The sequence below is a fragment of the Gavia stellata genome, chromosome 25, assembly GCF_030936135.1.
Source record: "Gavia stellata isolate bGavSte3 chromosome 25, bGavSte3.hap2, whole genome shotgun sequence".
Taxonomy (NCBI): domain Eukaryota; kingdom Metazoa; phylum Chordata; class Aves; order Gaviiformes; family Gaviidae; genus Gavia; species Gavia stellata.
The window spans coordinates 11,263,050-11,290,670 of record NC_082618.1 but is presented as its reverse complement, the minus strand read 5'-3'; the positions used below and the strand labels follow the sequence as shown (position 1 = coordinate 11,290,670).

General features: G+C 42.5%; 1 protein-coding gene across 1 annotated transcript; it reads right to left on the bottom strand.

The window, feature by feature from the left end:
- Positions 1 to 2,547: 2,547 nt before the first annotated feature.
- On the bottom strand, positions 2,548 to 26,322 carry TADA2A (transcriptional adaptor 2A). Its single transcript, XM_009816527.2, has 15 exons — positions 26,213 to 26,322; positions 25,273 to 25,379; positions 24,118 to 24,177; positions 23,342 to 23,433; positions 21,725 to 21,882; positions 20,182 to 20,270; positions 19,320 to 19,392; positions 12,922 to 12,985; positions 10,907 to 10,950; positions 10,265 to 10,375; positions 8,798 to 8,869; positions 8,040 to 8,172; positions 7,274 to 7,317; positions 4,599 to 4,672; positions 2,548 to 2,734 (listed from the first exon to the last, which is right to left on the bottom strand). Exons 1-15 carry the CDS (start codon positions 26,235 to 26,237, stop codon positions 2,549 to 2,551), a joined length of 1,332 nt encoding a protein of 443 aa, XP_009814829.2. The 5' UTR covers positions 26,238 to 26,322; the 3' UTR covers position 2,548.
- Between the last annotated feature and the right edge of the window lie 1,299 nt (positions 26,323 to 27,621).

Below are 27,621 nucleotides of genomic sequence, written 5' to 3'. Positions count from 1 at the left end.
TGTCCCGCCTTCCCCAGCTGCTGCTACAAGCGGTTAAGATTTGTACCCAAAACCCTGCCGTGGGTGCGTCTCCGGTGACTGATCGCTCGCCCGTCCTCAGGCCGTCGGTGTGAGCAGCTGTGGGACGGTCGTGCCGCGGTGGGGTGTGCACGGCCATGGCCACGGCACTGGCCAGCCCCCGCGTCGCTCCCCCGGTCCCCGCCTCAGCCCCGAGCCTGGCGCAGGCATGGATGGAGCTTTTAACCCAACAGCCTTTTCCTGACGTGACTTCTCTGGCTTGCTTTCTGCAGCACAACAGTACATTGTGTTAGAGCCTGGCCATTAAAGGTAACAGGAGCGGCAAAGAGGTGCCAACCCTGCCGGAGGCGCGCTGGAAGCCTGTTGCCTTCCCTGCTTGGGAGATACCCTGTGAAAGGGGAAAATCCTGTTGCTTGTGTACTTCGATGCTACGCAAGGGAAACACCCCAGCTCCGCTTCCCCACTGCCTCACCCTCTCCAACTTACCTTGGAAGGTGAAGTCTCTCTTCTGGTTCCCCTCCTGGTCTGTTAAAGGATCGCCGTTCTCGCCTTTCCAGAGATCTTTTCTCCCCGGCGTTTTCCAGATGGCCGAATTATTTAGCGCTGCCCAAAGCATGGGGCTCGGCAACAGCTCGGGTTTGGGTAGTTCATGTTTGGGCAAAGCAGGTCACGCTCACAGTCCCGTCTGGGCCCCTTTGGGGCAAAGGAACATCACTGAAGTTTGCCGGGTGGGGATGTTGCCGATCTCGGGATGGTCACAGCAGTGTATTTGGCTTGTGTGCTGCTTTTTTGTACGTGTGACGGCATAGGAGACTGGGCAAGAGGAAAGGCAGTTTTTCTGTTCGTTTAATGTTAAAAGACAACTGGGAAAAATATTCCCAAGGATTTACAGCTTACTTTGTCCCTTCCCTTGGCATTCCCAGTCTATACAGTCTCAATTTCTGCAGACTTTAATCTTCAACATGTAATTTATTACTGCTGCTTTTCTTTAAATAGTAATATTTCTAGGTAATTTAGTGGTCACATCCATACAGCCACTGTTGTGCATTTATCTCTTCTCTCTCATGGTGAGAAGCTGATGGATATAGATACAGGCAGTTGCATGACCTTTACAGTCTCACTTGGAGTCCAGGAACACGAATTTAAGATTATTTCAAGTAATTTTGATTTTATTACAAACCAAAACACTTCCCATTCAATGACACCTCAGGTACACAGGATAATTACTCTGGGGCGGGGGGGGGAACCCAAAACCAAACCTAAACACCTTAAACAGGTATCAGTACAGTTGTAACTCAGTTAGGCTTTTCCACATGAGATCCCAAACTTGAGAGCACCCAACATCCCACCTGCTTTGGCTGCTGGGTTACTTACGGGATGTTATTTCAGCCTTGCACGTTAGCAATGGAAGCTGTTTGAAGACTTTACTGTCTAGTGAGCCGTGCCAAGCTGCATCTGAAAAGAACCATCTTCATCATCCAACTGTATTTTCAAATACAAATGTTTGTGCTGAAGTCGTACAGTGGATCATCTGCGTGCGAGTGTGTGTAGTAACTTGTTGCACCTCATTGTTGCTTTGTTGGTCAACTGGGTTTGTCGCTGCTACCGTGGTAAGCTGAGGGAATAAGGCCCCACGAACAGGCGGGCAGGAAGGGCTGAAACGTGTGCTCTGGGCAGTTTCTCGTGCTCTTCGCTTGCTCTCTTTCGTGAGAGAGAACCTCGGGGTACTGAGCAGCGCTTGCTTTATGTTCTGAAAGGCTGCTCTGGTTGTAACATCCAGCCTTTCCAATGAGCCGGAGCAACAAAGTAAACGGAGGGATTATATGTAACTTGACACTCACAAATCAAGTAGCGAGGAGATGACGCTTATTGGTTTGTACAGTGCTCTCATGCTGTGATATGTGCTAATATCACATAAAAGTAACAACTGTTGAGGAGCTCCCCTGCAATGTCCTTTTCCATCCTTTATCACAATTAAGTTAAAAAGACTGGACCACTGCAAGCTCTATCTTTATACCCTCGGGCATGTGCGATCTCCTTTGAAAGCTGACGCTGGTTTAGGAAGGAGTACAAGAACGGAGGGGACTGCATTTCTATACCCCTGTACTCACACAAAGTCAAAGCGTGACTCTCATTACGTGCCGCTCTCCTGTCCTTATTCTGTGTCACTGTCTGAATAAAAGTACCGTGATTCTCTTTTTACTTACAAGAGGTGTTAGAAATGAATGACCATTCACATTTAAGATTAGCTAATATGGCGTATGGTTCTTTCCAGCGCTACACGGCAGCGTAATTCTGACAACAGCAGCGTTAAACAGCAGAGTCAAAAGGAAACCAGACAAAGAAATGTCAGTTTTCATACAATTTAACAAAGCTCCCTACTTGTTTAAAAAAAAAAAAAAGCCCCAAAAGATTTTAAACAAAAGGAAATGTCCTTCATTCAACACTGTTAAAATCTTTCAGCGCTGCCGAAGCGACTTCAAAGCTTCTCCACATCTGTCTGCTCCAGCCGAAGCGCTGATGTCTGTCCTCAGGCTTTCGTGATGTACCCTTCTCTGATAAGGAAGTCATAGATTTTCCTGGTTTTGTTCACATCGATCTTGATGAGTGCTCTAGCCTGCGCTAGTCTCAGGCCTCCTTGTTTGTTACACTCGTTCACTAAAGCAGCTTTATATTCTAAATAGGCTCCAGGGACCAACCTCACCATCTGACAGAGCTGGAAGACAAAAGGTGAAGTTAATAAACACTAACACTTGTCACGCTTTTTCATTCTGAGATCCCTGTTGGGGGAGTAACATTGTGAATATTTTCCTGAAAACATTTTAAATGTGTTTTTTTGTACGGGGGAGGCATACAGTAGTTGTATTATGAGCTGTTTCGATCCACAGGTAGGGAGAGGAGGAGCTTGCTGGCTGCTGCATTCAAAAACATTCCTGACTGAAAAATAAACTAGGAGGATGAAAGCAAGCTCCCGGCTCGCAGGAGCGTACCGATGAGTGTGTCCTGTGTGGGCATTGCTCTTTACAGACCAAGGGAAGTACACATGCCAAAGAGACTTGCAACCAGCAATTCAGCGTGCTGGAGGAGAGCCAGGGAGGGCATCTGTCTATTAATCCCCTGCAGACTAAGTCTTTAATACCTTTCTACAAAAGCAGCTATGCGCACAGCGCCTGCCCCCTCCGGAAGTCTAGGATGGAAACTGTGCAGGGAGGGCATTCCGTGTTTGGAAGTTCGGTAAAAGGAATTGCTTCCAAAAGCCCCTGTGCTCTGCTGTTAGGTTGCAGTGCTCCCATTTAGCTTCCAAATACCAGCCGCCTTCTAGATGGTGCCCCGGATTGCTCCCAATGGAGATACTGGCTGTCTCCTCCTTTTAATAAGGAAATGCTTAATGATTGTTCCTCATTGATAGGAAATTGCAGAATTCAGAGGGACTCAGACTTTATGTCTCAGCTGACGAGGAAATCAGATTGCCTGTATACACTAATGTCCTCGTCACAATTATTTATATGCTGAATGGAGCCAGAAATGCCATGTTCCATGGTGAATCTGTGATCTGATTTTCAATGCTGCCATCTCCAGTGAAGGGGAAACAGCTTCCACACAGAGGGGAAAGTCTGAAATACATCTGTGTCTCACGTACACTGAAATCTGCCTTGTGGACAATCTAAGGACAGATTATGACTTCTGCTAAAAAAAGAAAAGAATCTTCTATTTCAATAGTTTCCCAGTGTTGCCTTTGACTGAATTAGAGGACAGGCCTGTGCTGGGCTGCAGGAGAAACTGAGCCGTAAGCACAGGGCAGGCCCCTTGCTGCGTTACCTCCCCCGGGGGTTACCGCATGGGTTGCAGTCCCGTTCCTGTCTGCTCTGTTGATCTCCCCCGTGCCTCCGATTGCTTGAGGTGACTGGGCAAGAGCACTCTATACGGGACTGCAAGCTGCCACGCCAGGCCGAGCTAACAACCCAGGGCTTAAAGAAAGCCAGGTTCCGTTCTCTGCCACATGTGTATACAAAAAGCTTGGTATATGCACTGTAAAGCAGAAATATGGAAAAAACATGAAAAAACAATACACTGTTACCGCCTCCGTGGTTCACGTTAGGGTTACAGTGAAAAACCAGCCATCGCTGGCTGAGGTTTGGCTGTGAGATATGTGTAACATAGAAAGAGCTCTGCTACTCAGGTTCAGCGATCTGTCCAGTGAAGCCCTTGACAAAATCCTCTGCCAGTTTTAAAACCGATGTTCATTACGAAAAAATAACCCTTCTGCTCACCCAAGTCTCACAATGGAGGAAGAGAGGATGTCATACTCTGGATGTTATAATAGCACATAATAACACCTTGGCGCACTCTACCTTTCTGTGCTAAATAAGCTAATTTGCTGCATCTATGTTGTACATATAATACAGTAACTGAAATGAAGAAGGCAACCGGAAAACCTGAATGATTTTTCTGAGTGGGAAAGAGCAGTCAGAGCGTATAGCCGAGGTGATATTCACAGCACCTGAGACAGATGGTGTGAGCACCCCTGCACTGTGAAGATAGAAGTTTTATATAGATCGTCTTTTCATTCCTTTCCTCACCTCCTTCTCCTTCTCATTAAGTTTCTCTGTCCCTGGGAGACCCGTGAGGTTCAGTGGTGGGGCACTCCGTCTACCTGCAGAGACAAGAAAGGAAAACACTTAAGAACTCTGAGCAGTTTGGCGGTAGCTGTTCCTTAGGTGTGTTACCACAGAGGCAATGAAATCCCGGTGATGTTAACCCAGTATGATCCAAGTGTTTATAGACAGGGTTATTCAGGACTTAACACAAAAACTGCACTGATTTGAGAAAAGGTATGATTTTGCAAATGACATAGTTAAGCACTGTGAGTACTTGCGTGAGGACTCTTACGCTGTTAACCCTGGCTCACCGGCTTTTAGGAGGAACTGTCAGACAATAGCTTTCTGTCAAACTGGCACTGACCGTGGCTAAGCTGGGCTGTACCTCCTGACTAAACCAACTCTTCCAGCCGGGGTCAGGGAGGCCAGCGCTGTGCGGAGGGTGCGTCTGGGTGTGCGCGGCGTGCGGGACTAACTCCCAGCGGGTGTGAAACCAGTCCCTTCTAAGGATGCTGAGATTATTTATTGGTGTGATTAGCAGCCAATTTCTCTGGTATTACTGACAACTTCATAAAGCACAGTTTTCTTTAAATGCCTTTAAATCCGATGCAGATATTGTAAAGCAAATGCAGTTTGTGGATTTATTTTCGTCTGTTATGATAAACAGTACTAGAAGAAATATCTATCACAAGGTAGTCTGATAGCTCTCACTTTCACTGTTGTTTGTAACTTTGCTGAACTTTACCTCATGCAGCTTAAACTTTCACAAAGGCTGTCTGCTTGCAGGTTGTTTTTTTTCTCTCATAGTATGTATTTTTTTAACTTCCAGAGCTCAGAACAAAGCTAGGGTTATTTATTTACATTTTTAGAAAGTCTGTTGTCCCTGTGCTGTGGGTTACATATTTGGCACTGTCAGAGATAGGTCCCTCTGTCCCAGGACAGACTTCCCAAATTTGGCAAAGTGATGAGATCTTGGAAAATCCGCAGCTCCGTTTTCCCAAGGACTGTGCTGGCCGCTGCTCCAGACCCTGCCCTGTCCGGGTCCTACTTCTGGGACTGGGGACTCTCTGTCTCTTTCTCTTGTGCATCTGTAGGAGACAGATGGGAGCCTGGCTGGGTGAGGGGAGCCTGATCAGAGAGAGAACTGAAGGACTAGAAAGAAGCTGGATTAATGAGTCTCTGGTAGGTGTAGAGGAAATTACTTCCCAGCACTGCTCCCTCTTTCTACAGCCTGGAATGAGCGTGCTATGATGAGACACGACCGAATTTGGTTGTACTCTTTTATAAACCTAGGAAATAACACACACACACAAACTACATTAAAGAAAACACATTAAAGCTGCAAAGTCAAGATCTTAAAATCCAGAAGTAAAGTTAAGCAACGTTAATTTGCCCTATTGTATATTCAGTATGATGCAGCCTTTAATTATATAGACACGTGGCAGTTTTTCCGCAGTATCCTTGCCTTATTCAGTATGCAGGATGTTTGCTTAATTACCAACTATATGGTATTTTGTTTGGGTTTTGTTCAACATGTGATACTGGTTCCATAGGCAAAACAATTCATGTTCTCTTGGGCTCTTCTCTTTCATTGGCCACTGAATACTTGACAAAAAGTTAATTTCCTTCTTCATCCTAGCCCTTCAGCTGAGGGGATACTGTCCCCATTTCATGGACTCTGGATGCCCAGCCTGAGATAAACAATGCTATTTTCTCTCCAAAATACCAGATCTTAGCTGTTTAAAACACAGTGCATACTGCAATAACTACTTGCTTGGTATTCTGACCCAAATTTCCAGGGCTCCTGGCAGAAATGAGGAAGAACATATAGAGTCAATGTCCACCTCTGAGAAGTTTGGTTCAAGTGGTTTACTAGCATCCACATAAAAACTGGATGTAGAGACAGAGCTAGAAGCCAGTTTTCCCTGGCAACATTTAACAGCCTTACAGTAAAACTTTACCCTAGTCTCATTCATTGAATGCAATCCTGTGACCTCAAGAAATGAGATGGGATTTTATAGAAGTCTTGTTCAGAAGGGCTTTGACTGACCCCTGAATCTGTCCTTACCGGGCACTGAAAGAAGTAGGGTCCTCTTGGTGGAAAAAACCCGTAATTTGTGATTACAGAATTAAAGAATATAAAAGCACATTAATAGAAAAGGAAAACTGAAGTGCATAGGCAACCTGTATCATCTCATTCTGTTACTCTGGTGTGCTTGATGCTGCAACCACTGCCTGCTTCTCAGGCAACTGTTTTTTGGTGTTCTGCCCTTCCAAATCTGCTTTCTGTCACGTTCATATTGCTACGGTATGTGCTATACAGCTTCATTAGAAAACTGGATTAGCTTTATCTTTTAAAGATAAAATTTTGTTCTCATGTGAAAATTTTTTTCTTTCCTGCCTCGTTAATGTAGCTTTAGGATGGGTTTTACATGTGTAGCCAGAAAAATCTAGAAATTCAGCAAAAAAGCCTATAGGATTTGCATGGGGGAGGAGCTGCAGATTGAGGTAATGTTGACTCGAGCAGTGCTTAACCATGAGGCTTGAGGACTGACACTTTTGCACTGAAGCAAGAGAGTCACTCTCCAACTGGCTGTCAGAACAGTATTACTGATGTATGGCTGGCTTTTTATCACAGACCATCATCTAACAGTTACCTGAATTTGAAGGAACTGGTACCGTGGGAGTCAGGCCGGAATCACTGAAAAGAAAGGAAATTTTCATGCTTTTTTTTTAAGAATAACCGCATATATTGGCCCTGAAACTACTTTTTCCCCAACTTATAGTAATTATACAATTCAACTTGCATAAACCAAGCCCTGATCTGAAGTCAACAGGATTTGTAAATATTTAGCACTCCCAGATTGAAGACCATGGCTGAAACCTGTTTTTTTAAAAAAAAAACACCAAACACCCCCCCCCGAAAAGGGGGGTGAGTGACACAATAAAAAATTCAGTGGAGACTGACTGGGGAAATTCCAAAGCATCTTCTCAGACCAGGTAGCATACAGGATGCACTTCCTTTGCATTGCAGCTTGCTCCTTAAATCAAAGTGCTTGTGCCGGGTGACTACACATTAATAATGCTGCTACATCTAAAATCATCTGACACATTTCAAGTGTCATCTGTGCCCTCATTAATATCCATAAAGACCTCATTTCCCTCCATGACTTTATTAACAGCAGTTAAGTTCCTGAAATATAAAATACAGAAAACTGAGATTTTGAGCCCTTACTAGTCACTTCCTTGTCTGCACTTCAACCAGCACTATTGCTGTTATCCAGTTTCTTGCCCTTCTACATTTTGCAGACTGTTCCTACTGTAATAAATCAGGAATGCATTTGTTACCACACAGAAAAATGTGTTTGATGCACCTGACTAAAGCAGAGGTATGTTAAATGCCCAGCCTTACTGTAACCGTACATATCGGCTTGTCGACTGAGCCACTGCTGGCAGGCACTGCTGTCCTGGATGTACTGCAGGACTTCAGAAAGCATAGTGCGCTTTAGGCGCTCCTCATCTCTTGTCTTCTTAAGGTGATCGTATGTTCTGGCACCTATGGCAAACAGATAGCACATTCTCACCAGCTGCCTCGGTCAAAATTTTCAGACTGTTGTTTTTCTACTTCAGGAAATAAGTGAGAAACTGTTCTCTAGCCCTGGACCAGACTCTGCTATTCTCCCTCATGACAACTACTTGGCATCAGAAGGTATTAGATTCCATCCTGCACCCCTCCCCCCATTAATTTCAGGCCAAAAACAAACAAAAAAGGCTTCCACGATCCAATTCCAGGATAAAACAGGCCATTTCATTTATGTAGAGGTCTTAGGCCTCTCTCCAGATGTCACACTTGTTGATAGCCAGTCAAAGTGTCCAGAGATAAAGCACTGGAGACCACTGTGCCATGACATACATTTTTTTTTTTTCTGAATCTTTTGCAAAGTGGTGACTAAAGCAGAGCTCCGCTAGACAACGCGTTTTCCAAGCTGATGGCTCAAACTAGCTTTAAAAAAGCACAGCTGGACTGAAGCATTCTTGCTAAAGCCTTGTTCAATTAAAGAGCTAGGCAAATGCATTTCAAAAATAAGTGTCTTTTTATTCAACGCATCCTAAATGTTGTAAAATCATCCTTCCGCACACTGATGAATGGGAATGGGCTGAATAATGCATCAGGTACTTACTACAGAAATTGGTGATTCCTGCTGCTCTGTATTCCTGTAGTCGCTTTATTTCCCTTCGTAGCTCAAATTCCACTGTTTTTACCCCGAGAGTAAGTAGAAGGGAAATCCAAAAAACAAATGTGGGTCAGTGGGGGTGGCAGTGAACTGCGGTGTACTAGGAACATTGCTATTTCTTATTTGTCTACACAGTTGGGCTATGAAGTATACAGAACCACAGACAGGGTTAACCTCTGTGCACAAGTCTGTACCAGATCTCAAACTCGCTGTGACCTAACACTTCTTGATCACAGATTTAAGCTGGTTTCTAGCATTGGTGTGCTCAGAAAAGTTATTTTACCCTCATGCTTTGACAGTTCCTTTGCCATACTCTGGACAAGGCAAATAACAACAATGTAGGATTTCTGGAAGGCATTTAAATAGGTTTGAAAAACTACTCCATCCAGGCACCTTAGAGCATCTTATATTGTCTTTGAACTACGATTTTCATAAGTGGACCTTCCAAAATTTTTCCTTGCAGACAACTCTCTCTCTGCAGTCAGTAAGATTAAATACCCATGTTTCTTTTGCTCAGAGATATTTACCGCCTATAGGTTTTATCAGCTGGCTTCCAGGCATTGCTTAGTTTTACAGTGAGCAAGTTTGCTTGTCTCGAATTCGTTTACTCGTACTACTCAGGAGAACTGTATAATGCGTGTACTCAACTATCAGGTTAACTTGAGGACTTCGCTGTCACTACAACAAAACTAGGTTCCAGGACTAGCACTCACATGTGGGACTCATGATTTTGCAGGATCATACTTTTGGCATTTCACAGAGGGTGTCCTGAAAACACAGTCGCAACTGTTTAAATGCTTCGTTGCTTCTAATGAGCAATGATTTGCCCAGTTTAAGTCACAGAATTAAGCAGGATGTAATGACTCGTACTGGAATTTGACTAAATGCATGCTGTGATTATGCATAAAGACTCGAGATGATTTGGTGATGGAACAATGCCTCTCCCTTTAAGGTAAGGGACATAATGACAGCTGTACTATATAATTATGTACACATATAATAGTTTAACATGTATCTTTCAAAGAATTCACAATTTGCTGCCAGCTCCTGGTCTCTCAATACAGACATAAATTTAGGGATTTTGTCATTTCAGTGGTCTACAGTCCCAGTAAATGAAGAGTGGTCTTTTGCTGGGAAAAGACTACTTCTAACACATGACCAGAATGTTCAGTCAACTGAGAAATCAAACAAAGAACTCAGACAGAGTTTAGTGAAAAAAACCCACTTGCTGCTCATCTAATGTATCAAACCACAAATGTATTTGTTTTTCTCAGTTAGTTAGATGGGGGAGGAGGAGAAAAAACAACGTCCTGCCCTCCAGGAGTGGTATATATTTAGGAAAGATTGTAGGTGATGCAACCCCTTATTATGCCTATTGAAGAACATATATGCTAAAATCCTCAAAATACTTACATGCATGGCTTTCAATGAACTTATCATGCTCTACCGGTCCAAGAATTCGTGCAAATCGTCGCATTGTTTCATAAAGGTCTTGAACCTCCTTTGGATATCGCCTTTCCAAAACTAGAGGGGGAAAAAAGCGACACACCTTATCACCCCTACTGTGAGAAGAAAATAAATTCAGTGGAATTGACTACTAGCCTCAGCTAACTGCCCAAAGATCCAGATTTGGTACACTTCTGGGCCATTTTGGTGTCACAACTACAAACTGCTGAGCAAAAAGCAATAGAATTATACAGCCCTTAAAATTCTAAAAGCATAAAGAATGATATTTAAATGTTGTTTGATCATTTCTTAGAATACTGAGATGCACTTAAAAGGCCTAGATCTCACCTTCACCCCTCTCCCTACTCAGTGGAGCCTAAAAGGCTTCTGAAGAGCAATTCCGAGGCAATAGCTAAAACACTGAGCTGGGAGCAGTTAGAGCCAGCCAGCTGGAAACAGTCGGCGCAGGAAATCTGCTGGAATTCAGACCATCTGAATATGGTCCAGTATGAATAAACCACGCTGGTGCACTGGAAACGGTGAACATGCGAAGTTTTGCTTCCTGAGTAGAGGCCACTTTGAAGTTAAGCAGTTACACCTGATACTCACTCTGAAATTTTCTGAGGTTGATTAGGCCATGATCTCTTATAATTCTGTAATTGAGAGCAAAATGGTATTAATAAAAGGCATTACCTCTTGTATTACCTCATAAATAAAAGGCTTCAGAAGAAACTTTGATTTAGACCATCAGAGGGGTCTAAAACTAAACTCGTATGAAATTTCCATAACCCTTGAGCTGGCTAGCTGAGAAGCATGATGTAGTGATGCAGTGCGGCTTTTATCCAGGTAAATTTCGGATAGCGATGTGTATTAGTCCAACTCTGACAGCACTAAGCACAAAGGGAGCGACAATCACTTTAAAGGTTTGAAATCACTTCTTTAGGCACAGATTTCACATCTACAGTGTCTTATAACTTGTCCTTCCAAAACTGGAGGTAAAGGAATGTCTCATGAAGCATGATTTCCAGCTTCAGAGAGAGACAAACGTCCTTCTACTAGAGCAAGGGTGAGAGATGGACTGTAAATTTCACCACGGGGAGCAGGGTGAAGGAATTTTTCCATGACAACTTAGCTTTTAAAAAGAGGAAAATGATTTAGGTAACTCGTAAGTTTGAAATGCTCCTGACAGGACCAGGGACATGAGCAGAGTAAAAAGGCAGGTAAGATATTTACAAGTGCATGACACATACATTCGTCACAGGTTTCAGCAAATGTCATGTGGCCATTGCTATGTGGCAATTCGATAAACACCCGACTTTTGCAAATGACAAGAGATACTACAAAGTTGGGCTCGTCAAGGTCAGGTTGGAATTTGCTCTATAAAATCCATTACGTTTTCTTTAGTATGTATAAAGGAATATTCCTGTCCCATGTAGAGAAGCCTTTCTGAGAGTGACATCAGCATTTTTATGTCATTTTCCAGATTCTTGTCCCATCCTGCTGTAGAAACTTTACAAAAACTGACACTGATTTGAGTTATGTCACTGATCCTTATGGCACTTTCTTTTAGTATGATGATTTATCATAATGGAAATTATACCACATAAATATTTTTTATTTATGAATTATAAAGAACCAGGTCAATACATATCAACTCTTACCTGTCATTCAGCAGAACTGTGCTGTATTATGAGGAGAAGGAATGGAGGAGTCTTACTCCAAATTATTAATTCTTCCAGTAGGGAGTAATAGAGCAAGATATAATTTTAAATATTGAACAAAGTATTTGAAAGTTTTAATAAAATTGAATTTAATGAATGAATTGAGTCATTCTAAAAAGCTGTCAAATGAACTGAATAAATTATTCAAACTCACGTCAGTAACGTAGTTATCTTCATTACGCATTGTGGAAAGCTAACTTATGGACCACTAAGAATTAAAAATAATGATGCAAACATTTCTATGGAGAAAGTGGGGGTCTAGCAATTAGTCACAGACTGGCAGCTTTTTTTTTTTCCCTAAAGCAGAAAATGAATTATGTGCAGTCCATCAGCATCACATAGGGAACAAAAAGAACAGAGATTTGCCTCTTTTTTTCTGGTTCCTAGCCCTGGATCTGTGACTGGTTTCCTAGAGAGTATTTCAGTTTCTCATTGTGCAAAATGGCTACGTGATCTCATAAGGTGTGCTAGAAGCTTTGTTATTGATGTATAACTGGATTTGGGATAGTAATATGAAGAGCACTGTGTACATGACTTTCATGCACTAAAAAGGACTGGAAAATAGGCTTTTCACAATTAATGACTTGTTTTGAGAGCTTAAAGGAGAGTTATGGTGTGTAGAGGTCCTTTGTCAACCACGTGTACAAATAAGTATCAGGGTCTGTAATCTGTGTTTTCTGGGCTGGTACCATTGCTAAAGCCATGTGCCTGATCTTAATCTGTGCACGGAAGGAGAGCCACACATGCAAGATGAAGCCTGTCATGCAAATCTCATAGCAGAAGGTCTCCGTGCACAGGAATTGTCTGGAAGGATGCTATAGGAAATCAATTATGGTTAGTACTAGGACAACATCGGGGACCAAAACATGGTAATGAAGCAAAGGTTATTGCTTGAAAACTCACTTTTTTCTTCTCTGTCTTTCCTTTAACCTGGAATGATAGATATCTACAACTGCAATCTTCAGAGCTGCAAAATAATAATAATAAAAAAATCACAGAATACATAAGTAATCACTGTATTAGGCTAATTTTCAAGCCTTTATGTTCATGGTAGGCTGAAATGGTCACTCTACTTTGCTGTTTTAAAAATCCCGTGGCAATTTTACAGGGGCATAAACTCACTAGAGCCTAACCTTCTGCAGACTATACCCACTACCTGTAGAAGCTTCCTTTTGCTTACTTCTTCCAAATACATTACTGCCTGTAAATATGAACCTGGGTAGATCCTGAGAACTCTCTTCCTCTTCCTTCTTGGACTGTTTTACTATTAGCACTTATTAGTTCCTTCATACATGCAATTGTTAAGTATTCCTTCTCCTGAAAAGCAAATTTATCAGATTTAAGGATCTGAGGTATCACCTTTGTGCAAAGAAGCCTTTGGCCAGAACATGGAACTCCAAAAAATAGAAAGACACAGTTCCGAACTGTGAAGATTCAACGTAGCCTTTCCCGCAGTTCTTAAAAACATCTACAAGATTTTAGCTTGTTAACTTCTAAACTTATCTGTCTGCCAGAAGAAGAAAGAGAATAGTTCACGACAATGTGAAGAAGCACAGGACAAAGCCATGCTCATTAGAAATCATATCCTTTTCAAAATCAAATCTGCCTACAGTCTGGCTGATCCACTTGGAGATCCTTCAGCTTCTTTTTCCTGTAACCATTAAGGTCATAAAACTTTTTTCACAAATTCTTGAAAGAAAAGATAAGGAGACACCTATCACCTTCCCTTCCTTAGTTTTGTTAAATAATGCAAAATTTCTAGGTCATTAAATAAGCGTAGAGTTGGCTGATTTCTTGTTTGGCTTTTTTTTCCTTTACGTTAATCATTTCAATACGCTCTCAGAAGGAAGAGGCTTAAGATTTGACAGTAGGTTTACAGTCTGTAGAGACAACATGCAGCTTGGAAACTAAGCAAGAGCACGTCCCCTTTCAGCCCACTGCGCTGTGTGAACAGGGGTGGCCCAAGCGTGACAGAATCCAGAATCCACTCTTCTCTCTGCAGTTGCAAGAAAAGAGCAAAACTGGTACTGGCAGTTTATTGATTTCACTCTCCAATAAATAATTAATAATGCAATTAGGAAAGAAGTGTGGTTATGTGTCTATTTTAAAATACGTATTTGTGTGTAAACACCAGGAAGCCCCTAGCCTCTCGGCAATTCCTCTGTGCAGTCCTCTGGGTAATAAAAATTCTTATAAACAGGGACAGCTAAAGCCCACAGGCTGTGCATACTACCTCAGGAGCCAACAGTTTTGAGTTACGCTTGCTGATCCTATTTTAGCAAAAAAATCTTCAATTTATGCAAAACTGATTTGATGTTAATCTAGGAGCAAAAGATTACATATGAAGATAGGAGGGGTGTACAGTATTCTTACTTCTTTTTGCAAATTTCTTGCAAAACCAGAGTGTTCAAGAATCATCATGTATTTTCATAAAGAGGTATTTAAGTTTCCTAATTTAAGAACAAGCAAACTGTAGCAAATTCTCCTTCTTGCTTCAACGTGGGGACAAGAAATTGGGAAATGCAGCATGAATGAAATCTCTTACTAAGTGTTGGAATTGGTGCCAATTTATGGAAAATATTTTTATATTTTTAAACCCTCTGCAAGCTAAGCTAACATGTTATTTTCTGGGGTTTGTGTGGGCAGAACTTAATAAGTACATGCAGAAATTGCACTGGAGAACCTCTATAAATATCACACGTAATTATGCACCTGTAACCATTGCATTTTGATGCTTTCACCTGAGTGCACAATATTCTGAAAGAAATTATGGTCAACTGGGGAGGGGAAGGAACATTCATGAGAACAAATGAAGGAAAAAAATGGAGCTTCTGCTTACGGAAAATGAGTATTTGCTGCCACATGCACTTATGGAGAGGCTTTTGTTTTTAACAGACATATTCACACAGCAACAGCCGATTACAAAATCCAGAATGCACGAATAACTGGGACTACTATACTGTTACATGCTGCATTGAAATGAGAAAAGAGATGCTGTATGAATGAAAATGATTTGCCTGTGCTTTTCCCCATGGATTATACTAGGGAGGCAGTTGTTTGTACTGGTAACTTAAAATAATCCAAGCTGACACCGTGTTCAAAGTGTCCACTTTGGGAAATGATAAGGTTCTTTGAGATGGTCAGAGTAGCTTTGAAGGATCCAGTGATAGGCAGAAATTCAAGGCTCCTTTCTTCATTCCAAAAAATCAAAATATTTTGGTTTCTCAAGAGTGTGTCCAAAACAGCTTCTTTGCTTTTCATTCCTCTTCAGCCTCATTTGGTCTGCAAAAACTTTTTTGAACACTAATGAGTGAGACCTTTGTTTCACGCTAGCTAACCTCTGTTTGGCATGCAAGGCCCAAATAATGGGAAGAATGCAAACTAATCAAAGTAAACAGGCTGTGTATCCAGTGCGTGCCTTGGTTGGTACAAACTTTATGGCTACAATCCACATTCACCCTCCCCAGAGGAAAGCAGGACCCTAGGCAAACAGAGTATCTGCCTTCAGAGCATGTCAGGAACTTCCACAAAAGAATAAACATCATGTAATATTTATAAGGACGTTGACTGCCTTGTATCTTATAAAATGAAATTTCACTACTGTACAGCCAGAGTTGCAGTCTATTTCCACTCACTTCTAAACTTAAAGTTTCAGCAATTACTTTCCAGTGTTAGAGGTAAAAATCATTTGCATGAGAAGGAAGGGGGAGAAAAAGTCAGGAAAAAGATAAATTGCTAAGGTTATAATTCAGTCTGATGAAAACTTGTTATTCATGAAATATTCAAGCGCTCTGGGCTGAATTAGATTTGTAACTAGTTGTTTCTTTTGATCCGTCCATTACGTTTTTGTGTAACTGCAATACATATTTGCATGCAGTTACTATATTGCAAGTACTGAATAAAAGCTAACAGTTCAAGAAGTTAATTGAAATATGAGAGATTTCACACAATTTCTACCATCTCACTAATATCAAGAAGTGATAGAACAACGCCTGTGACCTCCTGTGTGGTGGGAGGAGCTGGTGAGTCAGCAGGTCCAGGTTTCTGTGTTCCTCATAAAAGGCTGCCTGGGAGTCTTTCCACCTTGTATTAAATTGCACTCTTCTTTCTTGTGGGAATACTGAGAACTTGTTTCAAGTGACACAGGAAAATATAACAGGGTAAATGCAATGGTATCGGGAAACAGAGGTCAAGCAGCTTAGATCTAGAACTTTTTATAAAACGATTTTTTACAAAATTTTAAGAAAAAGCAGACCAATGTGGAGGAAAGGGAAGAAGGGGGAATTCTTTTCCAGTGAAAGCGTCAAATATTCCTGTGTTACGTGCAACCTAGACATTGCAGCACTGATCTGTGACTTGTGAAACCAAAGAAAGAGAGACCATAGAAATTATTCTGGTTGGTGTGTTCTCAGGGTCTAGCTTGAGTAACTTTCAGAAAATGGAATATAAAAGTAGTTTTCAAAAATTAATCTTGAACCCAGTGAGGTTTAATGTACGGCAGGAAAACAAACCGAGGGTTTTTTCACAAACCTGATACTTAATTTTTGCTGCAAGACCCCATTTGGGTTTCTTTGGGCTATAAAATGTGTTAAAACCCTGTTTACATCTTTACCTTTTTAAAAAAAAAGTTTGCTGGTTGGCCAGCAAAAATTTGTCTCGAGCAGGTGTGGAAGACAGCCACAGGGCTGCTTTTCAAGGACACTTCTGTAAGATCTAGTGTAAGAAGTTTGCCAGTGGGCAGGGCTGGGGCAGAGGCACGTTCGAGCCGCTGCCTGGAAGCAGTGGGACAGGCACCCTGGGGAGCGCTTACGGGAACCTGGGCCTCCAGGGCTGCCTCACAACCTTCCCTGCCTGTTAACTAGAAAGTACAAAGGTTTCTTAAATCATCCAAATGCCTGTCCCTGCCTTCAGATCCAAATGTTGAGCCATTTTCTACGGTACGAAATCCTACAATTAGGTTGCAAAATACTCTCAAGCAATCAAGCAAAGTCAGCAGCTGAGATCTGTTAAAACTGCAGGGCAGGGAGGATGTGGCTCCTTCCTTTTTTGCATTAACCTGGAGAAGGGAAAGATCTAACTGTTGAGTTTTTTAGAAAATAATCCTTTCTCTCCCCAAGATGCCTCATGTAAAAGAAAAACAGCTGGCTAGACCCTGGGACTTCATTTTTTAGAGGCATTCTCTCCGACGTGGGCAGATCTAGGACAGCTGTGGGAAGGAAGATGCCAGAGTTCCTGAGCTAAGAGATTGAAAATGTAGTTGGTTACGCTCCATAACCTCTGCCAACCAGTTTTCACAGGGCAAATGCCTGACATCCTATACTAAATAGTGAAGACAACTGAAGAATGGACTAGAGAACATCCAATGAAATTATCAGGCAAAAGATCTGACAGACAGAGGAAGTATTTTTTCACACAACACATAATTAAATTGTAGAACTCCTAACTCAATTGTGGAACTCACTGCTACAGGATGTTATGGGGGCAAAAGTACAAATATATATAGTTCTAACAGCAGTTAGCTAAGTTCATGGAGTACAGGTCCTTTGGTCAAAATGGTCTGAAAACAACCTATGGCTCAAGAAGTCACTAAACTTATCACTGCAGGAAATGTGGAAGATATGCCAGGAAAAGTATCTGCCTATACTTGCCTTTTCTTACGCTCTTCTCCTGCGTGTCTGCTATGGGGTACTAACAGGACACTGAGCTAGACAGACCAAAGGGTCTGGCCCTGCATAGCTTTACGATATTCTGAAGAGATGAGGAAAGCTGATTTTTGCATTCAGACTGACAACTTAAACAGGAGGCTGGTAGGAGATACCTTAAATGGCTGAACTGTGCAGTGGGAGGAAGACAGGCCTGGTAAAACAGCTTGAATGAATATTAAGCTATCAATTAATGAACAGAACTAGGAGATTATTTTGCTTTTTCAGTCTACCAGGACTCGGTATAGGACATGGAAGCAAGAAAATATATCTTTTAACAGTAATAAAAAGAAACGGTAGAGAGATGGCATGATGAATCCGTGACATGTCCACAAGCCAGTCCCCCTTTCAATAAACGTTAAAAGGGAAGAGAGACTGACATACGATTCTCATAACCTTTTTTGAGCCAAGGGAGTTTGCATTCCTTAAAGCTCTGTGTACACTGCTAAATTTCAAACTGATTTTTTAAGTTCGGATAGACTGTCTGTACGTAACAGGATTTGTCTGTCTTCAAGGGATGCTAAGGCTTAGAACTGCCTGACATAGATGGGAGCATTCTGAAGCATCAACACAGTACTTTTAAACACTGTATGTACTCATAAATGTGGGGAAAAGTATGACCTTTTCTTCTCTATGGATTAAAACGTCATTTTAATAATTCCTGTTATTAGGTATTATTAAGGCAGCTCTGTTCACAGAAACTTAGTAGCAGTAATTGGACTCATACAACAACCATCCTCTTCACAATAAAAAAGTAAGTTGTCACGTACAGCTAATGCTACTAGAACTCAGTGTGCGTGTTTAACGCATGAAAAACCACACAACTTCAAGAGTAGAACGGTTTCAATGTGTTGCACATAGTCTTAAACTACATACCTCCTTGCTGCCTGCAATAATACCTATCCTGATACCAGGTTTCCTAAACTAACAGAGGTTAGAATAAGTGACAGATCTTCCGAGAACCTAGACACAGCAGGGGAAAAGGGTATTGGCAACGGGGAAGAAGGTGTTCCTCTTTCTGAATCAGAACAAAAGTTGTGCCTTGCTATGATGCTCACAAACATTATGTGGATGGAAAGAATATCTTTCAGCCGGGGAGGGGAAGTAATACCACGGCACTGATGTTTCTGGTTTTTAATAGGCCTGTAGGTCTGTTTATTCCAACACTGATGTACTGCTACCTGTTTCCAGACAAATTGCTATCTCAGATAATTTGCTTCTACTTAGCTAAACTTTCTCTAGAGTTTATACTGGATAAAACATCATTTGTGCCTTTCCTAAAGAGATGCCTGCTACTGGTGGAGACCATTCTTTTTCAGTCGTGTTCTACTTTACAGCTGGCTACATTTCAGTAGTGAGTGAAGTGCATTATTGTATATATAAGTACTGTTTGTATGTCAGTTGATTAAGAGCTTTTAAAAGAGATTTGAAAGTGAGGACCATAGAAATGCCAGTGTTTAAATCCCAGCGCACAGAAGTGAGATCCTTAAAAAACTATGTCCACTTTTTAAAAGTGTGTAGAGAAACCCAGGCCCAATGAAATGCTGTGTAGGCACTCTGAAACATGTTTCAGACAATGTACAAAAATATGGGACTTACCATGCAAAATGTCTGAATCATCTTCTACAAAGTCAATATCTCTCAAATCCCATTCAGCGTAGTTGTCAAACTCCTGTTCAGAGGTGATTGATAAATTGTCACTAACTAGCACTAAAAAATTGGTATCAAGTTTCAGCACACGTAGAAGTACTGAAAACAGAGATATTTACTCATACACAGTTGTACAAGGTTCCATCCTTGAGCAACATACATCACAGGGGAGCTTTAACTAGGGAATGTACATGTGCACCCCCGTGGCTGGAACTGGAGCAGGATGCTGCGATAGGATAATGAGAATTAATCAGGTAATCTCCATGACTCCCGCACTGTGGTGGAAATTCTGCTCAAATGTACAAAACCAACAAGCCCCTGTATGGCTGGAGTCATTACTTCACGTACAGGAGCTTGTTTTGCAACAGGAATTGGGGCCCTGGGCCCACAGCTAAAACCCCTGAAAACAATGCGGGTCTTTCAAGTCGTCTTTGGATCAGGCTCATATGTGCTTCTCTAAGGCAAATGAAATAGAAGCGTGCAGAAGCTGACCCCTTTTGCTAAGCATCTAATTCACAACATCTAGTCCGCTTACATAAGAGCCATTCATTCCCGGACATCTGGTGGTAGCAGCATGCCTGACAGCCCCTACGCGCAAAGCCGGGCACTCGCAGATCCCCGCTAGCAGCTTTGTAGGCCTGCAGCGCCACCTCTGTAATTAAATCCTTGGTTTAATTACCCTGTCCTGTCCTCTCGTCTAATGTTTTTTACATGAAGAGTAAAGACCTATAGGCAGGGGCAAACACGTGCGTGTTTGCTGACCTTGTGTTCAGTAGCAAATTTAAAATACTGGGAGCAGAGAGAGTCTTACCTCAACAAAGTCAGCTCTGGCTGGCATGTACCCCGCCATATCCCTGGAGAGCAAGGAATCAAAAGTAGGCCGTGGGGGATCATCAGCAGCTGAAAAAATAAAGGTTTTTAGCTGTTGTGTAGGGCGTGGGGTCTTTTTTTAACACAAAACGATCTGTAAATAGGTGTTTCTTTTGCAGGAAAAGTGGGAATAATTAGTTGAAGAAAACCACCCTGATTGGGCTTTTATTCAGCGCTATGTTCAGAGAAAGACCGAGTTCATCCAGAGAAAAATGCAGCAATCTGAGATCTTCATAGTATTCTCAAAAGTCAAACACAGAAATTCAAGGTAATAAATAGGTTATAAAACGTAAACTCTGCATTTCAGAGCTCAGCATCCGCCCGGTAAACCTCTGCAGATCACTCGGTCTCAGCGTGCAGGTTCTTTTAGTTAATAGCAACAGGGGTGTTAAATCTGCCATCTTCTGGGTGCCATTACAGAGAGCTGCAATTAAAGCTATACAACTCTGAATTTTGACGGCGCTTCCCAACTGAGCAGCTCACTGTTTTACAGACAATAATGGGCCGAGGCTCACAACACACTTGTGACGGAGCTAAGCATTATAAGTCCCATGCTACAGATAAAGCAAGCAGAGGCACAGAGAATTTGTCTTGGCCCAGGTCACATAAACAAATCAATGACAGGCAGGGACAGAACCAAAATTATCCGGTTCCTACTGCTTTTTACCTCTAACCACTTTATGGTGAAATTTAAACCTCCAGATACCAAGCAATCTTTTTACCCAGCCGTTTTGGGGAGCTTTATAATGAAACAGCTGCTAGACTGGGGGAATTCTGAAGATGTTAAATATGAGGAAAACTGAAAATTTGTTCAAGTGCTGAAATTTAACATACATTTTTGAAAAGGCGGTTTTAAAGAGAGAGATGTGAAATCAGCATAGTTTAAAGGGAGTGATTTTATGACAAATCACATCAGCAGTTAGACCGCTACACAGTGGATAATCAGATGAAATGTTTTGAAGGTAGAAACCCCTTCTCAGTTAACATTGCTACGCAGGGTCAGGACAAGAACAGTAACCACCCCAGCATCAGGGTGAGAACTCACACTGGTATTTACCATGAAGGACACGCTGTTGTATTGTGCCACGCGCGAAGTAGCTTTGAGGTAGCGTGTCCTTTAAATGAATATGCCCAACCGAGCTTTTGCTGTGGTGATTTCTGTGAGTGACCATTTCCACTGGCTGTGCAGGAGCTTCTGGTTTTGAGAACCTGGTGTCTGTATCAGACCACTCTGTTCCCTCCCTTTTCCCACTGAACTGGCAGTCTTGTCTATTTGATACACCAATGATTTAACACAGTGTGAAGAAAACCCTACTACTACAATTATTCAAGTTAGCCATCAGAACAAGGTCTCCTTTTGGGAATGAAAGCAAACTGCATGTGTGGTGCATGCCTTTCTCCAAAGGCTGCTCGTTCCAGCTTTGGAAGAGCAGAGACCTTGCGCGGAAGCTCCCTGCGTGCGCCAGTGGGCAGGGGATACTCACGGTGGAAAGGAATAGCTGTTTCGTTGTGCTGCGCCTCCTCCGCCTGCTTCAGGTTCAGTAATGTAGATGCAAACAAGGGATTGTTGATAAAGTGTTTCATATAATGTTTCTCACACTCATCCTTGGATTTTGTACACATCTGGTTGGCTACGTCCTGCCTGAAGTGGGGAGAGGAGGAGGCTTAATATGAAGAACACAGGACTGTTGAAGGTTTTTTTCTTTCTCTAGTGGGAAAAGATAGTTTTGGACAAGAGACCGATCGCATTGTGTGCACAGAACTGACCTGTGATGATGTCTGAATTCACATTTTGGGTCCTGACACTGAGCCAATACTTACACGTTTGATACAGTGCTAGGGAACACTTTTTTGGTGGTCATGAGCCATGCAATTCACTGTCTTTACGCGAGAAACTCCCCGGCTGATGGAACGTACCAAATCTTTTATGTGTCTGAAAATCTAGTATTGTTATTTGAGAGCTTATTATACATTTTACTAATTCCAGGCAATGGTAAATTCTAAGTCCGGAATTGCATTCCGCTTCTCAAGTCTCTCCTGCGATTTTAACTGGATAATGGTTTCCCCTTTCGTGTAGCGATGTTAAACAGGTTTTTTTTAAACACCGAAATGGTTGCACAAAACACATTCTAGAAATCTTTGCCAAACTTTCTTGGACGAGTGGTTGACTAGAAACATGAAGTATTTTGTCTTAATAAAATGGCTGTGTAAGTTGAGGACTTTAAAAAAAAATCCCCCTGCAGCAATTATTTTAATTTCTGTTAAACTAAAAACTGGACGCAGGGGATTCCAGGAAGAAAAGTCAGTTTTTCCTTTATTTGGTAAAGGCTGAAAAAAGCCAAGTGTTTAAGGAAAAAGTTAAGATTACTTGTATGGCTAAGTAGGGCAAAATGTACTAGGCAGCATACTTGCAGAACATAACTGCAACCAGTTTTCAGTCTTAATTATGACAGCAATGTATGTGTAAGAACTCACAGTTCTGTTTCAGTGAAGTCTGGAGTTCCACACTTTTAATACAGCTATTTTTTCATGAAGGAGAAGAGAGGTAACTCAATACTACAGATCTCCTTTATTTACAAACGCACAAAAATCCTGTAGCAACTACAAAAATTAACAGAACATAATGTAAAAACATGAAATATTCCCAGTGTTCTATCTTAAATATGACAGAGAAGCAGGAAACCTCAAAAAATAACAATACCTACCTAGTCAACTGTAAGCAAACCGAAACCACACAAGATAAGAAATTCTGTAGTTGGTTTTTACATAGGAGTAAACTGAGGAACAGAAAATCTTGTGCAATAGTTGAGCTTCTTCAAAACCTAGTGACTTTATTGTGAGCTGAGGGACCTTTGTACTTCACTGGAGGTGCCCTGCACCTCACAAGAAGCCTTTAACAATTTCCTTGTATATCTAACAGCAGATTTGAAAACAGAATCTGCTACCCCAGTCTTCTGCTTTAGCTGCTAAATTAGTGTCTCGCCCACAATAAGTCACTGAACATTCAACGTGCACTGATGGGTTCAACAGTAAGATCCAGTGAAATGAAAGGAAAAACTACCCATCATTCACCGAACCTGGCTGAACGACTAAATTCTCACCAGTTTCCAAATCCACAGTCCATCACAGCTTCTAGGAGTGCCATTTCCTCTTGAGCTGTCCAGTTAGGATCCAAGACAGGGAAATCGGAAGTCTAGAGAAGAAAAAAGCAAAACAAACTTCTGTAATCCTCTGTAACAATCCATCACATGAATAGCAAAGAAGTTCTAAAATACAGGGCAACATAGTATATAATCCTGGCAGTTTTAAACTTTCACTGTGTCCCATGAAACCTGATCAAATAATTGTTGAATTATTTAAGGCATTGGTTCATCAACTACAGTAAAAACTAGTTTGTCACTGCAGATGATACTAGATTTGTCACTAGTTTGATACTAGTTTGTCACTGCAGATGACTCAGTTCTGATATACTGTTACATGTTGTAGCTACCAGCTACTTCAATGTTATGCTCTGAAACACAATAAAAATTACTGAAGACTTTTAAAATGATTAATTTTGGGGAAGAAAAAACAAGAATAGAGAAACAGAAGTTGACTCACATGGTTAAAGAACTAGAAGCCTAGTGAGATGCATTGTGCTATCTAGGCACAATTAAAAAATGTAGCTTTAAATGTCTCCACTATTCCATTATGTTCCAGGTGGATATTTTATTTTGCTCTCAAGGAAGACTGTTTCTTTTTTTAATAGTTCTAAACTTCTGAATTAAAGAATTGTATCACTTAACTTTTCAAGTTAATATTAGTAAGCAAGGGTCTAACTCCTGCAAAGTTATGAAAGCCCAAGACTGAGTAGGTGTTATCTAAAAGGAATATTTACCATTATCTCATAAGTATGATCACTTTGATGTTTCTTGTATTCAAATCCTCGGGTGAAACACTGCAGAACAAAAGATGAGCGTTATGTTAGTCTCTTACTTCTGCCCTGAAAGCATTTTAACTGGTCCCTTTTTTATTCTCTGACCACGGGGTATCCAAAACTGACGACCTGATATGCTGAAAAAGCTATTCAATTTTTCTGATTTCATTTTAGAAAAAACACAAAATGGTAGAAAAATCTGTATTAAAATTGTGTTAATTCTGTCTCTGTATCTTACTCGTCTTTTGCGCCAAGACACAACTCCTGTGAGTCCACATACTTTTTTGTGAAGTATTTATGGCAAAGTTAGGCAGGTGAAAGAAGCTTGGTGGTATGTGTGAAAGTGGATTGTTCCAGGAAGGGAGCACAGAGCATTTCTTAAGTATTGAAAACACAGTTTCCCTTTAATCTTGGTTCTCTGTTTAAAAAGCACCAGCATGGTTTGCAGCTATTTTAAATAGTTAAATTTCTGTTTTTTTAAGTACAGGTAATATACAATACACAAAATATGGTTTTGTGTATTTTGTACATATCTGAGCACAAGGCTAAGCTCCTTTTTCAGTTTTAGAGGTTATTGCCATTTTTTAATCATCAATAATGCAAAGTTATTTATTTAATAATTAAAACTAGCAGTACTTGCTGTGGTTATCAGATCACACACATAAGTTTTTATAGAACTGTATCTGGCCACAAACAATTATCGTCAGTACTGCACACTTTCTCCAAATTTTCCTTTCCATTTGGGAGGAAGAAACCAATGTGTGGTGACAGGGAAAGGGTGTTTCTCGACGGCTTTTCTTTTCCATGCCATAAAAAATTACAGAAACAATACCTCTCTAGACATGCAGAGGCATGCTCCGTTACACAGTCAGGCTGACTGCATGTCTTTAGGTAGCTTTGGCTGCCTTCACAAAGATCTCCTTCAGCTGCTCATGCCTCAGTTCTTCAGCCTCCAACATTTTCTTTGTCATTTCCCTGTCCCTGAGCAAATAAGTGTGTTGATACAAGTTTACAGAGACCAGTTATTAATGTGTTTATGGAACAGCTTGGCACCGGATAGGCCTTTGATGACTTTCTGAAAGAAATTAATGCCTTTGCTTTTATCCTTGCACTCACCTGCAAACACAGGAGGAAGGGAGGAGGCCCACACTCAGCACACTTAACGTAGGGCTCTGTGAGGTACGAAGAGCAACCTCGGCATGGAGGCTTATCAAAAGGGTCATCTGTGAAGCCAAAAGTAAATCTCATGCAACACAAACAAGGCACTGGTTTTGCAATCACCTAAATTCACTTGTGCAAAGTAATTTTAAGTGAACTCAACTGTATATGACTGCTCTCCTACTGCAGCTTCTCCAAATATCTGTTGAAAGTTCCTCATTTAGCTACAGTTGTAAGAGATGTTGGCACCACCTCTCCTCTAGAGCTGATACACTGAGGGCTAAACCTAAACTTGTGCAACGGAGTCAAAGGAAAATCTTCTCTGTAGCAGCCTCCTGGTACAACTCAGCAGTGATGCTAGGGACTGTGCTAGCTGGCTGATGTGATCCAGTGCCCGTGCTCATCTTCTGCATTGAAGACCAGACCCAAGACCTTATTTGCAGAGAGTACTGCACGGACAGCTACAGTCTCCATCCATCTACCTCAAGTCTGACTCGTAAAGCATACTGCTGTGGTTGCAAAGGCATCAGCAAGATTGTTCTGTAACTCGTCCAAACCTCAGACTCTGCTCAGATTGCTGAACAAGGAATGAAACTCTGCTCTGCAAGTTCTTCTTATTTCGTTCATTGCACAGTAGTCAAAATAAATAGCCTGTCAAGTTATAAGCCACATTTTTTCCATGGAAATGGATTTGAACTAGCCCAACTGTAAAAAGTAGATAGAAAAAAAGACCCGAATTCCCACTGAATCATTCAGGTACTCATGCTCTTGAGAATTTGATCAAAGAAGTGACCCTGTGGACCAAATATTGCTAGTTTTCTGTCTCTCTCCCCCAGACGGCTGCTAATGTCTTTAAACAATGGCAGACACTTTCCAAATGTCATGTTACGGTACTTACTACTGAAGGAGGCCAGGCGCTCCATTCCTCTCCCTTGGCGGTGTTCTTGCTCCTCTGAGTATGAAAGCCCGAGGTGTAAGCCTTGCCCCAACCAGTATGTCCAAAAAGGGTATTCTCTCCCTGCAGACGTCTCTCACACAGCCCTCGCAGATGAGATCCTCCCAGAGCGTCCTGAACAGAAAAGCAAAAGGGCTGTCAGCAGTCTTCGTAACAGGGACCATTTGACGTGGCTGAGAGTCTGTTTTCTGCGTATGAGAAATCAAATGCAGAGACGGGATACAGCGTAAGAAGAGATGAGAAGCGATGGGGATATAAGCCAATCCTGAACCGAGGCTTTCAGTGGGAATGTGTGTGCTGAGCAGAGTTATGAACAGCTGTCGTGCAAGAAAGTGTTTTGCACCTCCAAGAAGCACTGGGAAGAGAACAAACAGGTTAGCGGTGGCATGGACACAGCAGTGCAAAAATCTACCATGCTCATATCCAGTACATTTTCAGTGTTGACTGCGTGGCAGCTCCTGTGAAGAGGCCTGGCCTGGTTCACCAGCACCTGGACAGTGAGGTTCTACACTGCTGTCCGCCATCAGGGGACTGAGTTGCCTTCCACCGTGGGATCTCTAACATGTCTCACTTTTACAAGGGATTTTTGCTGGGAATAGCTCAGGTTTCTCACTTATTGAAATTCATGTTTCTCTTTAGACTTCTCTCCTCCGTGCACCACGCGAGGAGGCATGGTCCTGTGCCCAGTGACACCACTGGAGCTGTGCAGCCCCTCCCCGCAGACAGCAGCTGCCTCCACCCTGGCTACACCTCCCTGCCCCTCTGCCTGGATCCTCAGGGAACCAAAGGCAACTTCCAGGCTGGACTTTTTACCCCCTGGCCGTAAGTGACACTGCACAGTCTCCTCTGGGCACTCCATGAGTTGCAAACCACCCTAGCCCCGTCTGCGAGGCTGCCTGAACCTGGGCAGCCCTGCCCCGCCGGTGCACAGCAGCACAGGCCATTCCTGCAACAGCCCCGTGCACTCCCCCGGTTCCCGCTCCCCCGGGGCCCGGGCCACGTCCAGCCCTGGCAGACCCTTCTCCCCGTCACCGCTAGGCGGCGCCCTCCGCCCCGCCAGGCCCCGCCCCCGGCGAGGCCCCGCCCCCAGCAGGCTCCAGCGCGGGCCGCCGGGATGGTGTGGGAAGCGCGCGCCCCCGGCAGCCCGGTGCCGTCGTTTCCACACACACCCCCCCACACCCCCCCCACCTGCCCGGACGCCGCCCTTCCCGCCTCCCCCGCCCCGGATCGGCTCCTCCCCGCTATGGTACGGTCCCGACTTCCCCCTCGCCCCTCACGGGCCGGGCCGGGGCGGTGCGCCGGCCGCGCCCCCGCCGCCTCTCACCTCACGCCGGGCGGCGGGCAGGCCCCGC

Excerpts from the sequence above, each read along its gene's own strand:
- TADA2A (XM_009816527.2), bottom strand. The coding sequence starts at position 26,237 with ATGGAGCGCCTGGCCTCCTTCAGTA. Across the intron at positions 25,380-26,212 it reads GCGCCTGGCCTCCTTCAGTA|ATGACCCTTTTGATAAGCCT; the intron begins GTAAGTACCGTA and ends TTGGCTTCACAG. Across the intron at positions 7,318-8,039 it reads CTCAGTCGACAAGCCGATAT|TGATTCCGGCCTGACTCCCA; the intron begins GTACGGTTACAG and ends CTTTCTTTTCAG.